This window comes from Pollicipes pollicipes, unplaced genomic scaffold, assembly GCF_011947565.3.
Source record: "Pollicipes pollicipes isolate AB1234 unplaced genomic scaffold, Ppol_2.1 Scaffold_4740;HRSCAF=5597_pilon_pilon_pilon, whole genome shotgun sequence".
Taxonomy (NCBI): Eukaryota; Metazoa; Arthropoda; class Thecostraca; order Pollicipedomorpha; family Pollicipedidae; genus Pollicipes; species Pollicipes pollicipes.
The window spans coordinates 18,387,471-18,410,094 of record NW_023596545.1 but is presented as its reverse complement, the minus strand read 5'-3'; the positions used below and the strand labels follow the sequence as shown (position 1 = coordinate 18,410,094).

The following is a 22,624-nucleotide window of genomic DNA, read 5'->3' as shown; positions in this document are numbered from 1 at the left end:
GACTGGGGGTGGCCACCATAGTTTCAGAGCCGAGATCGGGGCAGACCCACTGAAGCTTTAGCATTCCACAGGGACCGATTTCCCGATGCCTCAGGGGCCCATTGAGAACTGCCAGTTGATTTATTTACCAGTGTTTCATTCAAAACTGACCATTCGATCTACCGGACCTATTTTGGGCTCAGTTTCTGAACGTTGCCGGATGTCATTAAGCTTGCTCGCAATTGCTGAGCGCTTCGATGCTGCCGGCGACAGGCAGCTGAGGGCCTCCCTGCGCGGAACGCCCCGCTCGCGTGTCCGATCCCTGGCGTGCGGGTGCGGCGCTGACTGTCAGCTGAGCTGAAGGCTCAGCTGTCGCCGGGCCGCGCTACGTTACGTTCGCTGCCGATCCGGCCGAGCCAGTCACGGCCGCATCGGTTGGCCGTCCACACAGCGGCGGCGCGCCGGATTAAGAGCCGGAAGCTCTTCGCGCTCCGAGTGTCGCATCGGACGACGCATCTCCGGCCAGGCAAACGAAAGCCTCGATGACGGCACGGCTGCCAGCAGTGTGCCGGCGCCGCGCTCTCCGGCGGACCGCGCCGCCCAGCTTATCGCGGTAATCAGCTGCGGCCACGGCTGTCTGCCGCCGGCCGGCCGGCCCGGGTGAATCGAACCGGCGGCTAGAGTCGGCGGATGATACCCAATTATCTGACGGAGGTCCCCCGAGGCGGTCGGCGGCGGCGTGCGGGGGGCGCCGCGCGGACCCGCCGTCCGGCGATAACGCGCCGGGCGCCGCGCTGACGGCTGCGATTGCGCGGGACCGGGCCGCCGGCCGACAATAACGGCGCGTTACGAGCCCGCGCCGGACGCGCCGCCGCCGGCGATTAGCGCAGGTCAGCAGGGTCCGGTCGCGGTTCAGTTGCCCCGCGCGCCAGAGACTCCTCCGTCAGCAGCTCAGGCGGCGTGACAATGAGCGCCGCCAGGGGAGGCCGACGGAGGAAGCGGGAAGGGACGGGAGCTGCTCGCGATAATTTGTTCGATTAGTTAGTGGAAAGAAAAATTTGTTCGCTGTGGGACCTAATCGAAGATTTTTTCGATTAGGTCTCACATCTTTCTTATGACGACAGTCCACGTGGCAGTTCATCTTTGCCAGCTTATGTTCTCACCATCTTCAGGTTCCAAGACAAATTGCCGAACAGCGCTTAACTGCACGTTTCTTTTTCCGGAACAAAAAAAAAAACTAATGCTTTTTGCCGATTTCTTGCTTTTGCCGATTGTCTGCTGTTTCAGATTTTTTTGTTTAGCTGCCATGATGGCAGGACAAACGACTGCGAGGTGAAATGCGTATTGACGACGCGCAAATTGTCGAAACGCAAACCAGACGAAAACGGATTAGCCGAGCTGTAACTTAGCAAAATGTCAACATGCTGAAATGGGCATAGACAAATGACAGATAGACGGATGTGATGTCACCGAATGGTCAGCCATAGACGGATGTGATGTCACCGAGTGGTCAGCCATAGGCGGATGTGATGTCGCAGAGTGGTCAGCCATAGACGGATGTGGTGTCACCGAGTGGCCAGCCATAGACGAACGTGATGTCACCGAGTGGTCAGCCATAGATGGATGTGATGTCACCGAGTGGTCAGTCATAGGCAGGTGTGATGTCACCGAGTGGACAGCCATATTCTTTATGTGGCCATTATTTTGGGATCGAGTTGATTTTTCTTTTATAAACGACGCTTAAAAGGCGTGTCAGCAATGCTGGCTTCATTTTAAAGCATAAACATTCGAAAAAGGACATTTCGGCTCACTACCATCCGATATAAGTAATCATGTGCGCGTGCGCGTGTGTGTGCGCGTGCGCGTGTGCGTGTGCGTGTACGTGTGCGTGTGTGTGCGCGTGCGCGTGTGCGTGTGCGTGTACCTGTGCGTATGTGTGCGTGTGCGTGTGCGCACCCTAGGGCAACAAAGAAAAAGAGAAGTGAAGTGCTGTGACCAGTTGTTGACAACGCAATTTGGACACGAAAGTGTTTAAAATACATCTTCTCTTTTTCTCACGATGCTGTTGCAGTGGCATTACCCTGTGCTATTACACATAACTAATCCTGAAGCTTCAGCAAAGTTTGCTTTCGAAATATGCCCTAAATGTGGCGCGCTCCCTGACCCTCTCACACAATGCCACACTCCCTGAGTCAAGGATCGCACTGTCTCTTCGCGAATGAGTCATGCACTCATTCGCGTGGCAAACGTGTTTAATCGTGGAAGATCGTAGTGCTGACCAAAATATTTTACAAAAGAGCTCGGAACAGTTGCATTGATACTCTTCATGTTTCGATTCCGACCTCGGTATATTTGCGCCTCGATATATGCATGCTTGACGAAGGTTCGTCTCTCTGGACATCCACTCCCTACAATCTGTCTGCAGTGAAGATGCTTGATCGCGGCCGCTAGGCAGATCAGATTGACGGACAATGGCGCTTGCTGGACATCCATCTAATGCGGCTGCCGAGCCAGGGGAGGGACAGTCCTTTCAGCGGTGTTTTTTTGCAGGTTTCTATCTGACTAGCCAAGGAGCGATAACTAAGCTGACAATTATCTTTTGGTAGTCCTGCGGACCGTAATGGCTATTATCACTGTCGTCAGATCTGATATGGTTATGTTATTCTCGTCCCATTAATGAACTCATCATCTCTTGTGAACCCCAAGAGACGTGCTGTTTTACATTTTATGTACAGTATGCACATGACATTCAAGGCCACTAAAGATCGACTGAGACGTGTCGACGATCGGTTGTCATATGACAGGACATCCAAAAGTTTTGTGGCGTTCATCTTTGGAAAGGCTCCCCCGTTATATTAGCACACAGTGTTCCTCCCAACATAGGATGGGTATTTACAAACGCTGGGCTGCATGGGCTGTTCACAAACAAACAAGCAGTTTCACGTGGTGTCCGACCCAACCAAAACATTTAAGGTGCGAAACAAAAGTGTTGTTTTTGTGCTGAAGCTAGGGTTATTTTTGTTGGAGGAAACCCAGAAATGCCTGAAACATCAAGCCATAAGGTCCATCTTGTTGTCGTGCTGTTTAAAACGTCTAATATTTGAGAATGACAATTGTAGCTGATTTGAAGTCTAACCGGCGAAAAGGGAAGAGTCTGGCATCAAAAGCGTGTGGTTCTCTCTCGCCTGGGTAGGATGCACAAACTTCCGACACCTTTTCCAGGCGCAGCTAAAGCTTACCGCACATAAGGACGCCATCTTGATGAGCCCAGGTGTAGCGGGTCCAGTAGGGCCCCAGCCAGCTGTCGGAACATTCCGCTGTCCTCGAGGCCCGATAGCAGAGGTCATGCTCCAGGCAGCATCTGACAACAGTGGAAGATTGTACAGCATCACGGATGGTCAACAACTTCAGCAACAACGACGTCGGCATTTCTGACTGGTAGATCTCAAAGAATTATCTCTGTGTCAGATCTCTAAAGAACCATCCCTTGGACGGCAAAAGCATGCCTTAGCATAATGCGTTAGCCCTTCAATACTGTCCGGCATCCATTACACTCCACAGCGTGCACTGGAATAAGCCGACTGGCGGCTGTTTGCCCTGCGTCACCAGCCCTGTTCGCAACACAAAACTATTCTCCAACTACAAGTCTAAGCCACCTAGGTGACTTTCGTGCACGATCCCATAATCGTCAAACTGATCAGTGTGTAATGCGATAAAATTCGTTTCACAAATTGCTTTCCTTATTGCTCGACACATTTGTTGAAGTGTTGTACAGTTTTTTTGCTTTGTTTTTTATAGTAAAATTGCTCAAGTTCTAGTCCTCCTACCACCCCGGGCCTCCTTCCGCCTCTGCGTGTCTTTACTGGCCACCGTCGCCAGATGGCGGCCAGATCGTGAGCTGCCTGGAAGCCTTACGTATTCGATTGATCTCTCGGGAAAATGAAACGTTAGTTCCAATAGTGCGATGTCCTGCCGATGAACGGGAGGAAACATTGCGTGCATCTTACGGTACCTTGTCGCAAAAGCTGGCGAATGCAGTGGATATACGATGAGAAGATTTGGTTTTTGTTTTGCGTTGGAAGGTGTTAGTTGGTTTGCAACGTGATTGCGAGTGATCGTGTTATACGTGATTTCAAGATAATTCAAAACTTTTCAGTGCCTTGCTTACCTCAATAAATTGTCTGACGTGCTGATATTGTTGTCAGTCGGTCACATAAATAGAGCGGTGTATGTGACCGCACTGATGATGGTTCGCCTTGTACATAGTATGCGGCTGCCTAGGTGCCTCCTAATAGGAGTTGTGTGGTGCTCAAAGGGATAATTTCATTTTCAGTTAGTTGGCCATTTCTGAAACCTGATTTAAAGAGAGGATTTATGGATTTCGATGGTTTGCTTTCGAGACCTTTCATGGAGCTAGGTTGTCAGGCATGATGGCTTGCATTGTTTTTGTGACCGTCTTGAAATGTTATGAATTGGAGAAAAGTTTAACTTAGTACAACGCCATCATTTGGAGGATCTGGCAGACATGACTTCCATGCAGTTAATATATATATATATATATATATATATATATATATATATATATACATCGCGGAAGAGGAATGACATTGAGCTGTCCGTGCGTGCGTGTGTGGCGGGGACAGTGACAGCGACGACTGGGCGATGGGGACCACCGAACCGCACCAGCCCGTGCTAGGCGGCCTCTGCCGGCGGTTCGGTGAGCATGCGCTGAATGTGGCGCTGCTTGCTGGCAGCCACAACAGAATGCCGCCTGGACGTGGAGGTCAGCCGCTGGGCCCGGTCCCAGCTGGAGGTGCACCATCCGCAGGCGGGAGAGTCGCGTCTCGTCGTGTGCTGCCTGCTGGTAATGATGCGCACCTAGCCAAAGGATGTCAGCGCATGGGAGTTCCTAGGAAGAGGGTACCGACTGCACGCCTTCATGTCACGGGTGCAGAGTGCAGAGTTATCTGGATTGACTGTAGAGAGCTGTGGGTACCACTGCTATTGTCTCGCGGCTATTCCGAGCGGATTTGTCCGCGGCCGACCCTACCTGTCTACCTCGTCGATGGGCAGCAGGTCGTAGCGGCTGGAGGCGCCGCAATAGTTTCCGTACACGTTGTAGAGCAGCGCCTCGCGGCCCACGTGCTGGCGAATCATGTCCCCGAACTGGCCGACCGAACGACGCGGTCGGGACGAGCGCGAGACGACTCTGCCACCTGGGGAACACTCAGGCACAAGGTCAGGAAGGGGTCCGACCACCTGGAGAACGGAAAGGGGGGCGAAGGAGGTCGGAGCTGCCTGGCCAAAGGGAAGCCTCTCCACTGGCGAAACAAGAAGTTGTCAGGGGAGGAGGGAATCAGCCACATTGGGGAGTGTAGACGTGCTCCCATCGAGACCGATCCGGACCGGAGGGGAGGAGGGAATCAGCCACACTGGGGAGTGTAGACGTGCTCCCATCCAGACCGGTCCGGACCGGAGGCCGCCGTCTAGGGACCACCGAGTGTCCCGGAGGGGGGGAGGGGGGGGGTAGACCATCTGAGGAGCACAGAGGTGGCCCGTCGTAAAGGGAACTGGTCACCTTCTGAACACGCATTGCGCGGACGGGAGAACAACATATTACAAATAACGGCATGAAAGTTCCCTGCCGCGAAGCAGCCCTGCTCCTTTTAGGAACACCGAAGAGCTCTGATGTGACAGGGATCTGTCGCACTGAGGGTCCTCTGTCGGGAATAGATCCTACCATCTGCGGGAGCCCAGAGGTCTCCTGTTTGAGGGCCCGGTTTGGGGACCCAGTGCCCCCCGACCCGTGACCCCGACCCCGGGACTCAGGACTTCCTTTGCCAGGAAGGGAATCCATCAGTTGCGGAACACAGATTTCCTTTGCCAGGAGAAACATGCCATCTGGGCAACATCGCAGCAATGTCTATCAAAGTGATGGTAGCCACATCCTATGTGAAACATTTCAATACATCACGGTGCGGTAAATCAATGTAAATGTAACTGTTGCATGCAGTCCGCAGCTTTCACGGGAGTGGGAGTCAAGGAGCACGTTCGGCCGGCAGATAATCTCGGAAAATTATCCGGAATGTTGGAAAAATTTCCGGAATGGTGTTCAGCACTGCCGTCACGGAAAATTATCGCAGATAATTTTCCGTAGTGAGGGAGAATCGCGGATAACTTTCACAGCATGGTCAAGACAGAGAATCTGTTTTCGCTATGCATAGTTATGACCATTGGCTGTGGATGGCGCATGGGAGGCTAATCTGGGGGATAATTTCCGGGCCGGCCCAGTATAAATGGAGAATCTCCGCGGATGATTATCAGAGAGATAATTCTCTGTTGAGTAATTTTCCCTTGGCCGAACGCGCCCAAGGTCCGGCCCTCTGCACCCTCTTTGTTCTTACATCTATACGCCTGTGGAAACACGCAAGTTTCCCAGTCGAGTTTGGGGATGGACGCCTGCGTACCCCAATGCCTCCCTGTCCGGAGGGTAACTGGCCAACAGTAAGCGTGGTAAAATTAATTTAAGACTCACTTGTCGTTGCGAAGGGTGAGAGAGATACTTCCTACTAAGATCTAGATGTTTTCAGTTAACATCACACAAGAGGAAGCCTGCAGTTTCGAAGGCTTCAGACCCTCAAAAAGAATTCAGACCTGGCAGACAAACTCTGGTGTTTCGCCCAAGCCATGTTCTGGGAGAAACCGAAAACTCAAGCGTCCGGTGCGTCATTTCGACCCGAGCAGTCACCTACCCATAACGGCTAACAGCAGCAGAAGCCTTCCGCAGACGGGCTTGGAGGGCCTCATGCCGTCCGGACCAGGCCTCTTGACGACACTGGCAGCGTTCCTCGGAGGACAGCAACACGTACGACGCCCCGGCGGCGACGGCCGAGAGACTGCGACCGTGCGCAGCCCCCGGCTGGAGCGTAATGTAAACAACGCTGGAGCTTGGACCACAACGCTGCGCTATGTAACGCAGAGGTCCGATCTGTTTGGAAACCATGGAGCGAAGTCCGCGCGTCAATGCGTGAAGCGGACTATCTGTGCCGTGCGCGTACGACCTCGGCCAGTTTGTCATTTACACCACAAGCATTGCTTGCTGCGCAGTCAGTCGCGCTGAGCAGTTGAACTTTGCTTTGAAATGAGCGGCTGGCTGCATCTGGTGTAAAAAACATTGAGCTCTGCTAATTTTCACCCAGATCCATAGCGTTGGCAATAACAATGTTGCGTTACACGCCCTCTCGATTCAAACGAAAGAGAACACCAATTAACTGAAATTCGGTCGTTCCGAAACTGACCGACGCATTGCGATATCCACCAAGACCAAAGTCTCTTGGCATCTTCAATATTGCCAAAAACTTATTCATGCAAGCAACCAACGTCACCGCTCATCTTCTCTTCACTGGTGGCAACCCCCATTCAGTCGGACGCGCTCTACCGGAGCTGGTCCGTCGCGCTGACCGCGCCGTATCGTGGCCGACAATGCGGCGACCATAAAACCGGCGACATCCCCCTGTTTACCAGCCGACGCTCGCGCTGTCCCGCCTCTCCCGAGTCGCTGTGAGGGGGGGGGGGGGGCGACGCGAGTTGACTCCGACGAGGCCGGCGCGCAGTACCGTCGGCGCCGAGAGGCCCGGGCGCCGGCGCCGGCCGGCAGTGGCGGGGGCACGGCGGCACGGTGAGGAGCGCGATGACCATAGAAGAAGCACGACCGCCGGCCGGCGACACGGTGAGAGGGAGGGAAGGGAACGCCAACATGAGAGAAGGGAGAGGCTACGTGTGGGAGCAAGGGAGAGGTTACGTGTGAGAGCAAGAGAGAGGTACGTGTGAGAGCAAGGGAGAGGTTACGTGTGAGAGAAAGGGAGAGGTTACGTGTGAGAGCAAGGGAGAGGTTACGTCTGAGAGCAAGCGAGAGGGTGAGAGAGAAATAGAAAGAGAGAGTGAAAGATAGGAAGAGAGAGAGAGAGAGAGAGAGAGAGAGAGAGAGAGAGAGAGAGAGAGAGAGAGAGAGAGAGAGAGAGAGAGAGAGAGAGAGAAGGAGAAAAGAAGCAGAAACCGGGTTTATGTCGACGCTGCCCATGAATGATGCGCTGATTTTAAGAAGGCGACTTGTGTATGGAATTCCGCACACTTGTGTACGCACCGCTTAATCCTACAGTTTGCCTGAGGACATGTCTGATGGACAGAAGGACGCAAAACTACATATCCCTGGAAAGGAATTACAGAGATGGAAAATTCAAGAAGGATTTTATAGAATTGAAGGCGGGTACGAACGCAACTTCAAATGTCCCGGATGTACTGACTGAATTCTAACTTTTTTGCCATGCATCATCATGCATCTATCTTTATCGGAGGTCCTCTCGTTATTGGTAACGTCATATCATGGCTCCCACGGGTGGCCTGTTGATAAGTGCAAGAAAAATAAATTTGAACCCAATCTCTCCATGCCAACTATGACCATCATTGAGGCTTGGCATGCTCGGATGGTTGTCATGCTGTATTACAATAGCATTAAGCTCTTTTAATCATGAGCACACAGATCGTCAAAAGCTGTTACCCGGGTAAATAGTCTTTGTTCATTTAGGGCGAAAACTGCAGCAGCAAATGTGTTTAATTCTGCTTGGCAATGTGCAGTAAAATTTAACAGCTTATCCCATCAGCGCACTATATCATAGTGTAAAATTATTGATTTTAAATGAAGAGAAATTCACGACGCTTACAGAGAAATGGAAACCAGCAGACAACACTGCGCTTAGGTCGTGGAACGTGAACATGATAACGCGTGTATCTCCAACACTGTTAATATCTGCATCACTTACCTTGTACTAAGCTTAATATAGCAGCGCAGCAAAGGCTGACTGCAACATGACCATCTGGCTGCGTGTCACATCGCAACGAATAACGACAGTAATTTTAGATGAGGCTGATGATGACATATGCTCCCGGAACTTCGTGAGAACTACCCTAATTGGTCTGCTGCTGGTCGGTGGTGAACGCACTTGATTTATGATCTCATTTCTCCAGTTCATTTAATTTGGCCGCGACAGCCATCCTCGTATACCGTCGGCTCTGAGATCCACATTCGCGACGACGTAAACAGCAGTCGTCCAGGCCGAAACCACGTGAATATAATACGCCGACGACTACGTGAAAGGAATATTTGTGGGCAAGCGAAAATGGTTTGAATTTTACAAGCCCAGCTATGCAGAATGGGCTCGCGAATCGGCTGACGTCATTTCCGCTGCCATAGTTGAAAAGTCTCGGAGTGAATATTAAGATAGAGTATGGGCTTGAACCGCTGATACGTCACCCGTTATACTGACCAGCTGTAATGCAGAGAAGAGTTACAGCCCTCCGGTTCATGGTGTTACTTTATGCTGTCGCGTTCACGCACCACCATTTCTGGTAACATGTTACGAGGCTGGGTTAAATGGTTTTTATACTTCGTCACTGTGCGTCATGCAACGAGGTGAACAACCGATAGCAGATGTCAAAGAAAAATATTGAGCTCAGTTAGGACAGACCTAAATCAAAGGGTTATCGGAGTCTTTTGCCTTGTTTTTATTTCATTGCTCCCTTGATGTAGTTTTTTTTTAAAAAAAGGTGGCACGGATCCAGTAAATCTAAATGAAATATTAAAAAAACAGAGAATCTATACCGATCCATCATTCAAATACCTGTACTGAAATATATTTTCCCGCGCACAGCCTAGGAAAATGGGTGATTATCTGAAAGTACTCAATAGAATGCTATTGTTTTTCAAGCTTTCTCCTGAGGACTTCAACAGTCTTAATAAGAAAGCTGCATCCTGCGGGCTATTCAGGGACGTGTTTGTGTCGTCCGTTGCCAGCCAAGCTCAGCCGGCCGTGCCGTGAAATACGCGTGGACAGCGGTCCGGGCTGGTGCCTGGAGAAAGTCATAAGGACCGACAGACTGCCGAAGGCAAGCCCTCCGTAGCTCGCAGTCGGCAGCCACATGCGGTTTTACACAGAACTTCGCGACCAATGCGTCACTGGTGTGACAGACGTTGGTCAGCTGTTGGTCGCTTTAACGTTTAGAGTTTGAGGTACACTCTACGTAACCCCGATCGTTGGGGTGGTTTTTTTTAGATGTTGAACTGGCAGGAGGGATTCTGATGTAAAAACTTGTTTTTTTCTGCACATGCTAACGTTAGCCATGCCTCTTAACGTACTTAAGATGAATTATTAATTAACTTCGTTACCTCTACCTCACATCTCGTACCAATCTTTAAAAACATAGTAGCTCTATGCCTCAGTCGTATTCTGGCCGAATGCAGCTTAGGCAAGCCGTTTTAGCCAGCTCACGCGGAGCCTTGGTAAACAAGCGGCGTGGCTGGTCGGAACGTATTTGGCTTTCCGACGTCAGATGCCTGTAGGAATGGATTGATACTGTTGAGGAAGCTGACTTCTGGGACGAACTGATCCTTCGATTGAAGCTGAGCTCTCCGCTGGCGTGGCGCGGTGAAGCTCTGGGCAAAGGAAGTCGTCTGTTGCGCTTACTTTAGTGAATGTCTATGTAATCGGGTTCGACAGAGTTATGCAAACAGGCCGGAAATACCGCATTGTGGGCACATCTTTACATTTTAGTTGATAACAATGAAATGCCATATTTTTCATGATAACAGCTAACGACATTGGCCAAAGCAGGTTCAAAAAGGTTGAACATAAAAAGGAGCACTGCCATGCAATCAGCTCTTTTACATTGTATTGTATATCTTACTCGACGCTCATATTTGTTAAAAGCACGCTAGTTGGTATGCTTCCTGGAGGCGAAAACGTTGCTGGGTGAAAAATGTGCACACCGTCCAGGGACCTCAGACATTTAACGGACGACAGTAACAGACAGCAGACAGGAATTTTGGCTGACTTTGTTATGGAGCGATGCATCTTTGCATTTTAACTATGGCCCAATGATTTCATTCATTTCATTCAATGATTTTTTCATTTATTGATTTCGATCATTTAAAAAAACATGTGATAGATCGATGAATTGCAGCTGAATATTTTACATTATCTGAAATGAACGGAGGCACTTCTTAGGATGAAGGAAAAAGCATTTTGTATCCAGAAGTTTCTTTGGTTTGTTTTTTTGGTGCTTTAAATTTTATTGATGCAAGGTTCATATCGGTGTTCCCGCGGCATTTAGGTACATTTGGCGCGATCAGTCGTGACAAATGTAACTCAAGTATATCAATTATTGTAGGCAATCATTGCTGAGAATGTAAAATGCTCAAACAAACTTTTGGAAGTTTGACTGACTTGCCTTATGAACAATGGTCAATGTAATTCAAAATGAGAGTATATTTCAAGACATCTGGCCGCTGACTGGCAGACATATGGGTTTGCGTAAATCTCCACCAAAGTACGTTGGTAGCACAACCTCTCTACGGCGTACGTTTCGTGCGTACGAGTTCCATCAGACCAAAATGCGATGAATCCATTACCAAACGAAATATTGTTTAATTGTCTTCACCCTACCCATCGACCATTTTTTGTCTAGAGAGGCCAAACTCCGGACAGTGACTTTCAGCACGGCGTACCGGGTTAAAATTTTGGTGTAAGATAAGCCATGAATTATCTGACTTATGCGTAACATTGGGTGGTCTCAGTAGCTCGATCGGTAACGTACTGGATTCATAGTCAAAAGGTTGCGGGTCCGTATTTAGTCGGAGTGTTTAGCACTTTTGTACCAGTTTCCTACGGCAAAGGCTAGATTGTGTGCTATCAGCCAGTATATGTTTTCAGTGCAACGCAATGTACAGGTCCCTGGGAGCTTCTTCCAAAAGTGTTGTGACAACATCCATTTAAATTTTAAACACATCCACTATTATGGCATCTGCGCCACGCTACCTCCAGTTACCGGTTGCCAAGTATTTAGTGTAAACTAAGAAATCTAACCTTTATCGAACATCTAGTGTATTTTTCGTTGAATACTGCATGTTTTACGCTGAAATTCGTTATAACCAGTATCTATTACCCTGGGTTTGGGTCCTAAAGCACGGCGCGTCACTGAGCGTCAATTTGCCGATTGCCAGGATGGTCAGACTATCGTGGGGTGGCAGGGTGTGACGTTACGTAGCATATTAAAGGGGGCTGGCCATATATGTATATGTATATGCATTTATATATATATATATATATATATATATATATAGATAATAGAAAAGTTTCACATTTAAAGATATTGAAACAAACGCCAGAAATTATGAAACAAGCCCACTTATAAATGTTGGTACAATTTTAAGTAGAAAAAATTGTTCCAGACAACACAGTTTCGCTGTTACGTGCATAGGCTCCTCGATACGTCATTACTTGATTACATCATCGCATCCTGCACAACATTGATTGAGAGCCTATTGGCGGCCGTTACAGCTGTTGTATCTGGAAGTCGTGCTCACGAATGCCAGATATGACCAAATCAACCAAAACGTTTGTCCCGGCATTGGTAGCCGCGTAGCTTATGAAATGGCTGAATTTGAATGACGTTATTATGACATCATGAATGCCAAGTTGACTTTGAAATATTCTCCCGGAAATATCCTTCCCATTTTCGCGGGTGTGTAGCTTAGAAACTAGAGGTGTTTAGACCTCAAGAAGGGCAGTGTTTAACCTTTGGGTACTGACCACCAAAAGGTTTTCAAGATGTTTTGTTTTGCCCAAAACCCTATATGGATGTGGAACACTCTCTTTCACTGCAATTACTAAATTGCAGTCAGGTAGTAGCTACTCGGATGTTCACAAGGAGTCGTGTTTGACAAGTCTGATCCCAAATAATTTTTTTATAAATCACTCGATTGATTCGGTAAAAAAGTACAACGGCAAATTAGTCGTTAGGTTTTTACCTCATGTAAGAAAGACCTTCAGCTCTAGCTTTTTGCATTATGGTTTTAAAGCTGCATGTTGAGATATCGAACTTCAATACACCAAGGGGTACTGGCTTAGCGACGTTGTAGGGCTAAATTACGATTATATTGACGGCATTCAACATTTCAAGCCGTGCTCATCCTCAAGGATGCTCAACCTTTGAGGTGTGTGATCTTCCTCTTGAGGGTAAGCACAGCTCGAAATGCTGACCACCTTCAATTTAATCGTTAAGCAATACAGCGTCGTTTAACCAGTATCTCCTGGTAAATTAAAGGTCGTTAACTTAACATGAGAACTTTCAATAACAGACCTCCACTACCGGCACTCCACCCTGAGCACGACATGACCAGTAAGGTGCAGTATTCGCCTGACGTTCCTATGGCGTCGTGCATACATAGGTGACATTGTAATAGCCTGCACGAAATAGACTGCACAAGGGTACTAGCGTCAAGCCCAAAAACAGAATGGTTTTAGGTCCTAAAAAGGGTAGGGCTGTAAACTGCATTGAATGATCAACAAAATGGTTATCTCAGTTGAAAACCTCATGCAAGTGCGGAACACCCTGGATATCACCTGTACGCGGAGTTTCTGAGCCAGCGATATGATACGCAATTACTTTGAAGAAATTAAGTGCAGTCCATAAAGCCTTTTTGTACCATCTGGCCGTAAAGTTTGCTAAAAATAAAGACGCCAACTCGCTCTTAATATGGCGTGTCTGTTCATTCGTTCAGATATATTAAGCGAAACGACGCGGACGACGTTCAGCCTAACTCTTTTTATGTGGGATTGAGTCAGATTGGATCCAGAGCTGAAAAAGGTATATATGTAGGCGGGAGAAAGGCTTGACTAGAATTAACTAGATCCTAGAATCACGCACAGTGGACCTCAGAGGACTAAGGGTGGGGGCGCCAGAAGTCTCCTTGGTTTCTTCCGGAATTGCTTCTGAACTGTTCTAAACATGGTGGTGATTTTTTTTGGTAGCTGTGTTCAAATATTTTTACACATATTGTAAAGTTTTAAGCTTCTGACCCTGATGATCCATGACATATGACCCTTTTCCCGAGGTCATGCCAGTAAAATGTTGCCAAGAAGTGAAAAGTAACGTTTATTTCTGGCAGGAAATTCATTAAAAAAACGTGCTCTAGAAATGCTGCTATCCACATCACACTTAATTGTATGATATCTTGATGTGGCTTTTACAAGGTCAGGCCCTCCAAGCATAAGTGCGATCGAATTTTGAGACTTGTGACAAGACCTGACTCTTTGAGAGCTTTGGAAGGCCCTTCTACCGCTGTTCTTCACAGTGATTTGGCTTGTTTAATTTTTAATTTAGCCGGACAAGTCGATGGAAGAAAGACTCATTCATGTGAACTGGCGTGCCACATAACAGATCACAGTTGTGGATGCCCACCTGACAAAGTTCCACAGACTGATACTAAGCTGCCTTCGGCATCCCTGTAACATATGAGCTGGTAACGGTCGCATGTACGATTGTTCCGTTACGCGTATCTGATGCAATTTGGCGAGAGTTTTCCATTACCGTTTTCCGGGCGATTCTACCTCATTTACCTTTCGGGATCTTAGCAGGGGAAACCTGAGTGTGGGCCTCGTAGGGTGAAGGTAGAAAAAGCCTACGTTGGGTAAAGGGTGAGGCCGTAAATGTAGAGACGAACAAAGTGGCAAGCATAAATGAATCGGTTTTGCGACTTCTAACATAGCCCTAACACTGCACAATCCCCCTATCAATAGGTTTATTCATTGCTCGATACGGCATGCTCTCTTGAGATCTTTATAAAAATCACTAATTCCCTGCAAATAAGCAAACAAGTGCAAGCAAACAAGACGGACAAGAATTTGGTCTGGCCTGTATGGATCCGTTTGTTCTTTCAATCTCTCAAAACGTATATATATATATATATATATATATATATATATATAGGTATATATATATATATATATATATATATATAAATGGCAAAGAAAACGGATAGTAGTGCCAGGCTAAGTGCCGGTCCGTGTATGCGAACATGCCAGTGCTTTTGTGACCAAACCATAGATCCGTCCATTTTGGGTCATTTTCAATATCTGATGCCAGGGCCTAGTTTCAAGCAGCTTTCTGAAAGCGCAGCAACAAAGTTATGTCACATTCTGAGTAGACTCGTTTAAGTAGGCTTCAAGAAAACATCATGCAACGAGCTGATAGCATTGACACCACGGAGATTTTCTGCGGCAATATGTGGACTAATTCAACGAATCAATGAAGAGTTGCGTCATGAAGATAGTATTGCAACGAATAAATTAACATGACAACGAAATGAGGTGCTTGGAAAACAACGAAGCTCCTTGCATCGTGAACAACACAAAGCGGCAGTGTTATTGATGAGGTTCAGCTCAGATGATGGACTCAGGCAGGCCATAATCGGTTCAGAGTATATTGGCTTAGCAGACTATTTTCACAAGGTACCACTTATAAAAATATGCGACATACCTACCATTATCCACCAGAGGTATGCATCATCAGAGGTACGCAACATGTACTTAGCAAGGAGATACAAAACAAATATTCACAAGATCTACTGCACATCTGTATATGAGCCCAGCCCAGAAACTTGTAAAAAGTGGCAAAGCAATCTGATACGCATCAATGCGGCGAGCAGAGGCCAGGCTAAGGCCATCATTGACAGCTTACCGTCATGACTGCGGTTCCCTGGGCTGGTGTCAGCAACGTAACTACAGGATAGCTTTGACTTGCTTATGGGCTGAATACAGGGCTCCGCACACTGAAAATTAACAGCAAGACCCATGCATATCAAGATAACAGCAAGACCCATGCATATCAAGATATCCTACAGTGAACAGGAACAGCGCGCCGTACCAACGCTGATTCCAAACAGAGGCAGCGAGGGAGAAATCCACATTAGCGACAACGTTTTGAAGCCTAGGTTCACATTAGGAACCCTCGGTTGTTTTTTTACAAGCTAGCAAATGAAATAAGAGATATCACTCGCCACCCAACATCTGCGAAATCGCACCAACTGTCTCTTGATGGTCAGCCCCCGACCTGGGATGAATTCAGGGGATGAATCTCGAGAAATCGTAGTGGCCTTGTGATTAAATCTAAAAACAGCAATTTATGAACCACTGTTAGATGTACTACGTTAATGTCTTGATTTTCTTCAAGCATGCTCCAATTTAGAATGCTGCAGTGACCGATTCAAATAACAACCATCTTGCATCAGCTTATTAATGTACCGTTGTTGCGGTCAAATGACTACACTGATTTTCATCCCAGAAGTGGTCAGATCACCACAACGTAAGCTGCAAATGGCCGTTAACTTTTTATTGCAGCAATCGTATGGTTTGTAGTCCGGCAATCAGAGTTCAGAACAGATCCAGGAGCTCATCCTGGTAGTTTTTTTTTTATTTCAGAGGCCCTGCAATGGGATAGTTCCTAGCGAGCATGCCGCATCAGGGACGTAGCCAGAGGTGGGGGACAGGGGTATGATCTCGTTGGGCCAAGATGTTTGCAAAAGTTACCGGGCAATGTTGTAGGAACTTGGTGCACACTATCGGGAGTTCGAAGCAAATGTTACATTCCCCCTTCCCCCCCTAGCTGCCCGAAGTGCATTCTCAGTCGTGGAAATTGACCTGCCAATGGACACGATTATAATATGCATCAACAGTAAAGCAGGCCTGCTAGTCTGTTCAGCGGCGTATTTTGGCAAAATTATCTGGGAAGGGAAGGGGGCTGAACAATGCAAAATGCCCCCACCTTACCCCACAATTTACCAACGAATAGGTTCCTTTTCGGATTCAGCCCACATTCCTCGCAAGAAGTCCACGCCCCCAATTGCATAGGAAAGGTGACGCCTGACTCTATTTACTGAAAAGCATAGATGACTTTTTAAGAAGAGAAAGCTTGGCACGGGACCCAGTTCGACGTATTGGGCCCCCGGCTGAAACTGGAAGAAGGTGGATTGACATTGCTCTTATCCCCTTTCATTGTCGGACTAACCGACTAACACAAGAGACCTCTGAGACACAACACAGAGGCCTCTGACATTCTCGGTTCTGTTGCTGTCCCTGTTTTGTAAATATGACCCTGGCTGACGTAGGGCTTCTTGCGCACATAGGACCTACTGTTAAGCACTCTCGCCTCCTAACAGACACAAGGGCCATTAAATTTTCAGCCCTCCCATCTCTCTCCGGCTAATGCAAACGTCCTTCAGTGGCATTCGCAGTCCCCAACCTTGCCTCATGGAGCCGGACCGAAACGGAGCCGAATGTTCTGTTTTGGTGATTTCCGACCGATATTGAGGCCTTCTCTGTCCCAGCGGACCCCAATCGGCGCGCGCGGCCCGCTGACTGGCATACGAGGGGCCGGAGCTGCAAGCCGGGCCGACGGGTATTCATAAAACCTCCGGAAAGCCTTCCAAACCCTATAATCGGGCCGTTGGTAATCAGCCCTGTGGTCTCTTCCGAACCATAGGAGGGGGAAACACTGCCGGCGGCTTTTTGACGACATTCTGCGCGCCTGGCAGCTGCATCATGGAGAAATCTGGGGTGGATTTAGACCGGTTGAACATGGTAAAGGAGCTCATCTATTCTTCCCCTACACATGCATACACGCAGGCTTTCACATCAGCCTCCACCCAGCCAATATCCACGTACGCGGCCACGACTGGAGGCTGTGAAAGGGTCTTCCGGAAGAAACTGTTTCAACTCTCACTCTACTGGGGTCCGGACCCTAGCAGCCTTCAGGGAGATCGAACTATGTAAGGCGTTTTTACGACGTTACGACCATAGCCATATCCAATCACTTGAAGTGGTCAAAAGCCTGCAGTGCGGCCGAAAAACCCCAAACCAAAATGCCTCGCTCCATGACGATCAAGACACTCATTGACACTGAACCCGAGCTTGGCAGCTGAGGGCCAGGGAGCAGCGTATTGCTTTGTACTTTTTTGTCGAAATCTTGACATTTTCTGGTACACAAAACCAATCTTTAGCTTTTAATTGCTGCTCAAAACCATATGAACACTAGTAACGTATGTCAATGGGCTGTTTTTAACTTTTATTTTTGCCTTTTGTTTACTTTTGTTTTTACCTTAATTTTTTGAGACTTAAGATGATGAGGCACGCATATTTTTTAACTGCCTTAACTTTACAGACACTGATGAAAGCGCGGCATGTACCGCAATTATTGCGTTGTTATGCAAGTAAACATCGTGCATTGTTTGCTCTCTGTACGCTTAGTTAAAGGGATTGTTGTTATTTTCCTCGCTATTCGACTTTTTGCAACCATTTCACTGATAATACACGATTAATTTCCGACATTACAAGTCAATATGAATTGCATCGCACAGTTTCCCATAGTTCCCAAATTAAGCATAGCCGAGTCACCACTGAAAAATATACGCCATCCGACGAAATTACGACATACCAATCAATGAAACTACAAACTTCTGTAAAACTTACTTTTCAACGCTTTGTACTTTTACCTTTTGTAATTTCGCGGGTTCGTAGATTCGTAAATCCGTTTCGTGAAACTAGGCCCTGGTTACTACAACCAGAGAGATGTAGGGCCTCAACGCAACTGGACAGTGTGGCCGAATGTATCAGGTGCAGCTCACTAGTATATCTTGAAATTGACAAGTTTATCACAAATTCACGGGAAAATGGCATACGGAACCAACCTGAAACACAAGACCGTACGGCACAAACCGAGAGAGAGAGAGAGGATGAGGAGAGAGGAGAGGAGGATTGGTAGAGGAGAAGAGAGAGGAGAGAGAGAGAGAGAAGAGAGAGAGAGAGAGAAGGAGAGAGAGAGAGAGAGAGAGAGAGGGGGGGGGGGTTGTATATATATATATATATATATATATATATATATATATATATATATATATATATATATATAAGGAACTGCTTCGATCACAACTGCTGAAAGTGTAAATGATAGCCCGTTAAGTGATTTCTTGCGTTAACATTGCTGACCCTAGCCAGACTCGTAGAACACTATTATGGCGTCCTCTTTTCAATCAGGCAAGTACCACATCTGCATGCCTCCACCTGTTGAGTATTCTTGAAATGTACTTTTCAGCACATTGGTCATTCCCAACGGTATGGATTCCCAAAAACACCTGACTCCACTGGCCCAGTTATGAACATCATTTACTACCAGCTGGCTATTCTCACAGTTATTGCCGCCTTGCTCGTCACGCGCGGTGCATGGTGTTCGGGTGGGTATACCAGCTTAATTGCCCCTTACCCCCAGTGCGCGGCGCAAATCCTTTTGGTACGACATAGATAAGTGAGTCTGCAATAAGACCTGCAAGCGACCTGTTGTCGGCCCGTGTGCATGACCATCCGTGTCTGCCACGCAGTCGGACCAATATGAGACAGCACGCCATAAAAATAAAAACACTTGAATCCCGGACAACAAAGGCCAAAGCAGGTTTGCAAGCTTTCACTGATGACGTTAGAGCTCCGTGACCGGACGGTATCAGTTTTTCACTTCCCGACGTTGCCCGATGGATCGGTGGAGGGTTCGAGCATCGCAACATGTGCTCTTGTTTCAGAGGCCAGCTGCCAGGAATATCCGGTTATTTTACACCGACAAATCGAGCCTAGTGTGTACACCTCTGTCGCAGTCCTCGGTGGCTTGAGCGCCGAAGTCGCCGGTAGATGTCACCGTTCGAAGAAGTGGCAGTGCGGCAGCCGCGCCGTCCTCGTCGCTGCGCAGGCTGCTGCCAGAAAGTGTGGGGCACCATCTGCTCTAACTTCGGCATCTGCCTCATCATCTGGGCTACATCGTAATGGGCGCCTTCATCTTCACGCACGTGGAGGGAGGCCATGAAGCCTCGCAGAGGACGCGTGTTGAGGAAGAGATACGCTCAGTGCACAAAACTGTGCGGCGGTCGCGACTGAACACAGTGGAAAAACTATGGAATATCACCGTGGCCCTGAACGTGCTTCACAAAGAAAACTGGACCCACCTGATGTCCAATGAGCTAAAGAAGTTCCAATCTGAACTTATCCAGGCATCCAGGAAAAACCACACGCAGCCTGGGAGAGAGCAGTGGGGTTTCTTTGGGTCATTTCTCTACTCGCTCACCATCATCACCACGATAGGTAAGCTTGATGTGTTTTGTTCGCTTCAATAACATTAACGTACGAAATAATTTGAGAGCCGCTTCTTGCGCCGTAATGTGTTCATCTTCGCAGCCCATTTCGAGAAATGCATGCACATATTGCGTTGGTTGCGACATAGTCTCGATGGAAAAACTGGCACGTTTTACGCTCTGGAGAATTTATATTGATGTGAAAAATATGATATTTTAATGTTATAGGTATGGTGCCCTCATGATGTAGGAATCCACGCAACGGTAAAATATGAAGCCACTCGGTCCAACGCTGCTTGAAACCTGGTAACCTCGCACATCTACGCCTGAAATTGTGAATGCCGGCTTATCTTCATGACGGCATTTCAGTATCCGGACAAGCCAATGTTCATCATTCTGGTTAACAAAGACACTAAATAGGAGCAGCCGCTTCAGTGGGCGTTCCAAGCATTACAGGGTCGCACTGGATCACGATAAGGTCTAAACGGACGCGACGATCCACGAGCATTTTGGCAAACGTTTCAGAAGCGTCTGGAAACAGACATGGTATAGAGATGGATGTAGATCACCTACGAAGTCTAATAATAGCGCTGAATTGTATCATATCTTGGTTTAGCGATGTAGTATCGGCAAAGTTTTTTTTTTCTCTCTCTCTCTCTCTCTCTCTCTCTCTCTCTCTCTCTCTCTTCTCTTCTCTTCTCTCCGTCATTGAACACACATCCTTTCAGTGTCACACTCGCACACTTGCCCGACACCGGCCTGGCGCCAGCGGCCTGCGCTGATGGTTATCTAAAGACACAGCGTCTACAGGGCACGTCCTTGGGCCTAATGAGCGGCTCGTCGCGCTCGCTCGCTCCCCGATGACATTATAGTCTCATTAGCTTCTAGCGAACGCCCAGTTTGGGTGTGTCGGCCGGCTGGGCACAAACTTCTGCACTCGCATTGATTGGGTTTGGCATAATTCAATGACAAGTTCTTGGTCATGGTGGGGACTTCTCGTCAGCGCCCGTGGCGGCAAGTTTAGCTCAGAGATGAAATACGGAAATGTGGCGCCTATAGTGTAGCGATGGCCTGCCATCAGTCGTCACGTGATCCTGAATCCTTGTCGGGATGAGCCAGGTTTGCGTTGGGACCGTGCGGCTCCTGAATGGATGTTTAGCAAACTGTATAACCATGCACCTCCCCTCCGCATAATTATGATGACGAAACCTAGCGGTTGTCAAGTCTTCTTGCTTGAATAAAGTTGAATATGAAATAAATGTCACGATGTAATTTAGCTAAAATCACGCGCTCTCCACTTTCCCACGCCAGTATTGACATGACGTGGCATAGATTTGCCCGCGATGAGGATAACAATCCAGAGCCAGCGAATGCCTTTTGTAATACATTTGAGCTACGTTTTTGCGGATGTCTAAGCCTGCCTGATTTAGTTAGGTGTGGTGTAAGGTTAAAAAGTTTGCATGATGTGTAAAAAGCTGAAGGCATTAATATAGCGTTGCTAATAATTGCCAGCTGTGTACACACAATCCACTAAGTATGTTGATCTTAGCTCAAAAACATTTATCTTCAGTTAACGAGAGCAATAGCAAGCAAAAGGTTCGGATGTCACGTACAAGTTAAATTGGCGACTTCCGAGATGGAGGTGCATGTAACTTGCCACTGCTGTTGCGTTATGCTGGTAGTCGGCACACAGTGTCATTATCGGCGCAAACCCCTGATCTCCTTGCTCCTCACATACTTGACACTATGCCTTCATGTTTCACCCCTGTTCCTTGTCCTCCTTTCCGACCCATTTCGACCCTCATTGGCACCATTTGCATAAGTTGTGGTTATCACGGCGGACACGTTGAGAGCCACCATCACAAAGCCACTCGTAGATGTATTGGCTGGTTAAATGAATGCGTGACTGATTCGATGCCTACGGCTAATCGGGGGCGGCGATGCCATTTATTTCATGTGCATCCAGCCTGATGGGTTGGCGGGCCATGGCGAGCCGCCGGCGGTGACCCCGGGGGCGCGACTCGTGGCGCTCCTGGCACTGGCGGGGCCCGGGGACCCGTCCGCCCCTCTCGGGGACGCGCGTCCTGAATCATTAGCAGTACCATCAGTAGGATCATCAGCCCAACAGGGCCTGGAAACTGGCAAAGAAACGCTCTGCCTCGGAAACCGAGAACGGCGAGCGGCCAATTCCGTGCTGCATACCGTTAGCTGTTGAGAGACGTGTTCGGAAAAAACGGTCAGAATAGGCAGACTAACAGGCTGAGAAAATTATCCCGCAAGCGGACATTAAATTACATTCCAAAGACTTATTTCTCTATCACCGAGAAACTGATTTTTGCGTAATAGAGGGAAGAAGCGTCTTTAGCTCCTGACTCCAAGCATTATGCATGACTTGTGACTCATGACTGCTGACTCGTAACCATTAGCGCCGCTAGAAACGTCAATAATTTTCATGATGGGTACGAATAATATACCTCGTACATGGAAGATCAGTCATTTTCAGCATAAGAACTGAGACTGCTGACTCGTGAAATTCACAATTTGGACATTCCTTGCGCCGCATTCAAATGTACAACGAACGGCCGCAAAGCATTTGCGAGATAAGCTTGTGGTATGCCCCATGGTAAAATATGTTGGCAGTCT

The 22,624-nt window shown here is 48.0% G+C and overlaps 2 protein-coding genes across 2 annotated transcripts in view; one reads left to right on the top strand and one right to left on the bottom strand.

Moving 5' to 3' along the window:
* Positions 1-399: 399 nt before the first annotated feature.
* On the bottom strand, positions 400-6,888 carry LOC119098017 (phospholipase A2). Its single transcript, XM_037220948.1, has 4 exons — positions 6,732-6,888; positions 5,030-5,195; positions 3,219-3,340; positions 400-560 (listed from the first exon to the last, which is right to left on the bottom strand). The coding sequence occupies exons 1-4, from the start codon at positions 6,784-6,786 to the stop codon at positions 400-402; spliced, it is 504 nt and encodes a 167-aa protein (XP_037076843.1). The 5' UTR covers positions 6,787-6,888.
* Positions 6,889-7,637: 749 nt separating this feature from the next.
* The window catches only part of LOC119099163 (potassium channel subfamily K member 18-like), a 54,341-nt gene continuing 39,354 nt past the window's right edge, over positions 7,638-22,624 (top strand). The window contains 3 exon segments of the mRNA XM_037222271.1: positions 7,638-7,708; positions 19,439-19,659; positions 19,662-19,991. Coding sequence (XP_037078166.1) covers positions 19,545-19,659; positions 19,662-19,991 — 445 coding nt within the window. The 5' untranslated portion in view covers positions 7,638-7,708; positions 19,439-19,544.

What these genes read in the sequence shown, in the direction of transcription:
- LOC119098017 (XM_037220948.1), bottom strand. Translation starts at nt 6,786, where the DNA reads ATGAGGCCCTCCAAGCCCGTCTGCGGAAGGCTTCTGCTGCTGTTAGCC. An exon ending in GCTGCTGTTAGCCGTTATGG is followed by an intron (nt 5,196 to 6,731) that starts GTAGGTGACTGC and finishes AGTGTTCCCCAG; the next exon opens with GTGGCAGAGTCGTCTCGCGC. An exon ending in CCCATCGACGAGGTAGACAG is followed by an intron (nt 3,341 to 5,029) that starts GTAGGGTCGGCC and finishes CACTGTTGTCAG; the next exon opens with ATGCTGCCTGGAGCATGACC.